Below are 5745 nucleotides of genomic sequence, written 5' to 3'. Positions count from 1 at the left end.
AAGAAAGAGAAGGAAATTAAGGGAGGAATGGGAAACGTGCCCATTACATAAGCAGTTAATGCACGAATAAAAGACGTGCCCAAGTATCTAGGAGAAGTTATTAGGAGTGAGAAGAATATGCAACGATAGTTTTTCTTCAAGGCACCCATTAGTCATTCAAGCCCGAAGAAAAGGGGAAAATTGTGTACACGTATATCTCACTATCAGACACGTGTATATAAAAAGATACGTGGAAAGCATGCAGGCCAAAACATCAAAACATGATGCGTCACGAAACACCAAATAAACCCCGAGGAGTTACTTTATCTCATCCCCAAAAGAGAAGCTAAGATCAACGGTGGAGAGAAAGTTAGCTGACACGGACTGACAGGGGCAGAAGACACTTGTCTGACACGAGCAGACCCCTCAACTACCCGCATTAAACACTCTGAGCAGTGTACGTGTCGACCAACCTGTGGAACGAGCGAGGATGCCTCTGCGGGATCAAGGGGCAAACGCAGACCTCCGCGTGATGGACGCAAGGACACAAGAAGATAAGGTTCCAACGGTCTTCAGAGATGGGTCCCACATTCTAACCTTATAAATACCCCATCTCCACCAAGAGGAAAGGAGATCGGAAAAGTCAGGAAGGGAAGGATAGAGAGAGAGATTGCAAGTGTAAGTAAATCATTTAGAAGAGAGAAACATGTAAACCCAAAAGTCATTCGACTATTCGTGTAACCGTGAAGAACATAGTAAAACAACAAACCCCGTGGACGTAGGCTTTAGTGCTGAACCACGTAAACCTTGGTCTTATTTACATTTCAGCACTTTACATTTGTTTAGCTCCATGGATGTTTACTTATACGTTTTGTTTTCCTTACTTGTACTTATATCCCATGCGCAAACGCCTCGCATGGAGTTGTTAGATGAGGCCATGATAAACCCGAAGGTTTTTGAGCCAATGAATCAACACCAGGATATCATCATCACAATCTCATTAGATAATGATTGGTTGTGAACATTTGGACCCCTTCGTGGTTTGCGTGTTCACAGTTGTAATTTATGCACATCATACACTTTTGCTTATTTTGCAATGTAAAAAATAGACGGTAACTAATAGATAGTGGTTGTGCTTGCAACAAACTACAGTTTTTATATAGTCTTCCTCAACCCCTAGAAATATTCTTCTAAATCCGCCAAAGATGTCATTAACAACTTTTGGCTCCCCACTTGATCGACATGGTAAAATATCTAACTAAGCACATCATCATACTGCCTTAGGATCAAAGATTACAATCATAATTATAATTATAGAGAAAGCAAGTTGCTCAAAGAAAATTGTACTTTGGAGCTTGACATATCCACCATAGCTTGGAAATCTATAACTGAGTGCAGCTCTTAGTGCACAACTATGCCAATTGGTGCATGATAATAAAATATCACCAGAAAAGGAAAACTACAAAGAAAAACGAGTGGGCTTTGGCTTGGTACATTTCACTTTCCTTTGACTGGATCAACTAATTTTTCTCCTGTTAATGGCCTCTAAATTTAAATAAGCAGAAGAAAATTTGTCTTACCATTATGGAAAAATAATAATAAAATAAAATCTTCTTAATGCGAGTGAGGCAGCGTGAGATCCATGTGCTTTTGCTAATTGACTCAAGACTTGGAGATTTTCTAATTGGAGTTTGCCTGGAATCCAAGGAAAGCAAGAATATAATTTCTTCAACCCATGTGCCAACCTCCCCATCTTCTAGAAGAGTATGCTTTAGGGACAGAAAAAAACATCTAGAAGGGTTGTGTAACCTTTTTCTGCCACTTTTTAACTTTTCTTTCTCCGACACACTTTTCTTTATAGGATCAAATATTACAAATCAACCGGAAACTTTAGAGGATTTCGGATTCTAGAACATAAGGAACGAAGAATATTTCCGGATGTCCATCAAGAAACTATTGGCCATGGTGGATAGTCAAACGTACGTCCATCAAGATATTTTTTTTCTCAGTCGGTGCTGCCAAAAATCTTTGGAAGAACTAATGAAATAGTATATTTGATAAAATTTACATTTGTTGAGAACCCGTACCATTAGAGTTTAGACTTTGAATGCAACAAATATCATTATACGCTGTCCTTTAGGGTAGCTAAAAAAAATCCAAAGTCCTGACCTGACCTTTAAGGTAGCTAAAAAATCGCGATTAAAACTGATTATCATCTCCAAACCAGCCTTTGTTGTGTGGGTAACGAAAACATTTTTATCAGCAGCCTCGAAAGTAATCACATTATTAATCATTTTAGAGGGCTACTACGATTTAAATATAGAACAAAGCAAGAATGTTACAAGACAAATCTTAATGGAGGAGTCAAGTTTAACAGTACATTTTTAAACTTAGGACACAGCCACAGACACCGTCAGCATCCAGCAGCAGCGCCCCCCTAAGTCAGGGATAGGACCACAAATAATGCAAGAGGCTTCAGAACTCGTATCACAAGATTCACAGCACTGTGGATAAGGGATATTCATGAACGAAACAATGTAGGTCCCTGCAGCGAAGTCTATGTATAGATGTCGATCACTAGTTTGTTCCGTCTTCCCTCTCTGAAGCGGTCTAATTAGACTTTAATTCCGATTTTATTTTGCTTATTTTATTTCCAAGAGAATTTTACGATCTTGGTAGTATATAAAAATCAACCAAGGAATCTTTTGGTTTGTATCAATGTAGTCAATATATCGGGGATATTTCGGATATCGGCCCAAAACGATACGATAAGAAGGATATCGGGGATACGATATTCGTCCGGTAATATCGGCCGTTTCGGTCAAATATCAGTCGTATCGGTCGATACGAAATTTTCCTACATTTCCTGATATGAGACGGTATTGGTCGTTTTCTATAAAGTTTAAGGGTAATTTTGTCGAAGAAAGTCTTCCGGGTGGTAGTAGAGGTGCATGTAGCTCTCGAAGCAAGTCTACTAAAGTTACTCTTTTGTTTTTTTTGATAAAATTGATGTTATCTATTATATCTTATCCGAAAATGTGTGGAGAAATGTTTAATATAAAATTATAGTCTCTAAATCTAGAACCGATATTTCAACGATAATATCCCCGATATAAAATCGTACCAGTGTATCGGTCCCGACCGAGATGAACCGATATCCGATATTAACTACATTGGTTTGTATAGTTTAATAAATTAAAAAATTATAGTACTACAATTATGCAAAAAGGGTAGGCGAGATTATTTTATCTTGATAATCAATCACAAGAGTTTCATTTGATATAGTACCAAAAACGGTGGAAAATAACGAAGAAAGACAATTCAATAAATGGAAACTAGATCTGAAACGGTGTCAAGATATTGTTAAGAGTTCAAAGGTTTAGAATAGACTGATTACAATGTTTTGGCATGCACCAAGAAAATGTAGCCACGGCAAATCAACCTTAGATTCTTTTCTTATAAGCCTCAGAAAATTAGCAGTTGCCATCCATGGATGATGCACTAACCTTTATCCTCTCCGGAGTGGTATTTGTGCAGGCAAAGTGGAAGTAGGCGAAAAAGACTCCTCACTAACAAGTCCTTGTACAGATGGCCTAAGATAATTTGTAGTACTGTACATGAATGAATAAGAAGCAGACTGTTTGTTTTACTTTACTCCAAGGAGGCTAGAAACACCACAATAATACTGTTACCAATTATTTGAAATTAAGGTAACCGTTAAAGATATTCAATTTGTAGTTACATAACGGCCAGAAAACCACTTGTTCATTTAGCCACAAAACGGATTTTAACAGAAGTTGCCACCAAGAGTTTGCAACTGTTATAAAAAACTATACTGTAGTATGAAAGAAATTCGTCACTGCCATGAACAACAAGAAATTAAGGAACACTAATAAAAGTCTTTATTCAAACTGTGTACTTATCATTACTATTTACAGTGATACAATTCGATCAGTCAAACTAAAACTTAAAAGACCAAATACATCATATTTTAAATCTACGATAGAAGAAGAATTTCTCAATCGTAATCAAAGAAAACTATCAGGAAAATCTAATCCATCATTTCTGACATTTCCCTGTTGATTTCACCTGTAAAGTACAAATCAACAACTGATGCTGAACAAGATCTGATCCTTACACTGACATCTTCTTCCTTGGATGACTAATCTTCAAAATGTACAAAATTGACTTTCGTTTTTTCTTCTTAGTAACACTAATTCTAAGAGTTTCCCTCTGTTTTTTCTCTCTCGAGTTAATATTTCCTGGAATTAATGCTTAAAATTCTTGATCCAGCACTCTACCAACACTGATCGGTTTCCCAGTTCCGGCTACGGGTATAACCAGAAGACGACGTAGTCGATTGTCTAGAAGAAAAAGAAAACGATGAAGCAGATTTAAACAACTTTCGATCATAATCAGCTCTTTTTTCAGGATCAGAAAGAGTAGAATAAGCAGCATGGATTTTCATAAACGTATCAGCAGAATTATCTTTTCTATCCATCGCGACAACATCTGGATGACAAACTCTTGCTAATTTCCGGTAAGCAGATTTAAGTTCATTCCCTGAAGCTCCCATCGGAATTCCAAGGACTTCGTAAAGAGACGATGAAGCTGAAGACATGAACAGATGCGGCGGTGATTGTGCTGTATCCGCAGAAGAATAAGTACTGCAAGCAGCTGCAGTGATTGTAGGTTGACGAAATCTAACACTTGATGGAGAAGTAGGAGATTTAGGTCCAGAAAATTGATCAGAAGAAAACGAGAATGGAGAAGAATTGGGGATCACACTTGAAAGGGAGGAAGTTTGAGCAAACATTTTTGTTTATGTGGTGAGGAGAGGTTGAGAGATATGAATGAATAAGGTTTTTTTTGTTTGTTGTTTGATTGTTTATAAAAAAATGAATGAGAAAGGAAGGTGAGGTTTTATAGGGTCCAGTTTTCCTGTTTTGCAATTTGGAAGATAATATGACCATGGTTAAGAAGAGGTAAACTCACAGTCCAATCAGGATTGAGAAAATGAATATTTTCTTTTGGAGTTAAAAATTTGTAAAAAATCTGGATCTTATTTGACATTCTTATCCTTTTATTTGTCTTATCTCTTTTGCTGACTCTGATTTACATCCAGTTGTTTCCTTGATTTTTTTTTTCCTTTTTTTCTCAATATTCAAATTTTGATTCTAGAGAATCTGTGCTAATGCGTTTTTACTGTTGATATTTTAACTAATACGCATTAATCGATTAAATCTTTTTTACTGTTAAATCATAACTAAAAGTTTTGTGATAACGACGGAATGGAAACTTTATAAACAAAATAGTAACTTATTATGTTGTTGTTAACAAATTAGATCCAAACTGATAAATCACCTATCAACATATGATCCATGGGCACGGATGTTGTCGGTTTGCATGCAACTTTTGCACTAAAAAATGGAGTATATAATCTGTATTGCCATTCCACTCGACTATACTTTATCCCTGTTGATACTTCAGTGTAGTTACGGCAAAGTGCACGTTTAAAGTAGGTTTCTGTTCATAGAAGCTTCCATTAGATTGGGCACTTGGGTGTATGTATTAGTCTAATTTTAATAAAGAGCACCAAGTAGATTTGAACTTGGTTTCTAATTCTGCCTAAAGCAATATGTAAGAAATTAGGCTCAAATCACCTTCAGATATGTGGCATAAATTAGGGGAATAGTACACGAGAACAAAATATGAAATGGAGGATGCTTGCGTAATGACAGAGACCTCAAAATCTTTGAGCATTAT

The 5745-nt window shown here is 36.5% G+C and overlaps 1 protein-coding gene across 1 annotated transcript; it reads right to left on the bottom strand.

Moving 5' to 3' along the window:
* Positions 1-3858: 3858 nt before the first annotated feature.
* LOC113290531 (chaperone protein dnaJ 11, chloroplastic-like) lies at positions 3859-4889 on the bottom strand. The gene has a single exon (XM_026540127.1). It carries the CDS (start codon positions 4793-4795, stop codon positions 4277-4279), a length of 519 nt encoding a protein of 172 aa, XP_026395912.1. The 5' UTR covers positions 4796-4889; the 3' UTR covers positions 3859-4276.
* Between the last annotated feature and the right edge of the window lie 856 nt (positions 4890-5745).

This window comes from Papaver somniferum, chromosome 1 (assembly GCF_003573695.1).
Source record: "Papaver somniferum cultivar HN1 chromosome 1, ASM357369v1, whole genome shotgun sequence".
Classification (NCBI taxonomy): domain Eukaryota; kingdom Viridiplantae; phylum Streptophyta; class Magnoliopsida; order Ranunculales; family Papaveraceae; genus Papaver; species Papaver somniferum.
This window is presented reverse-complemented; position numbering and strand designations above follow the sequence as displayed.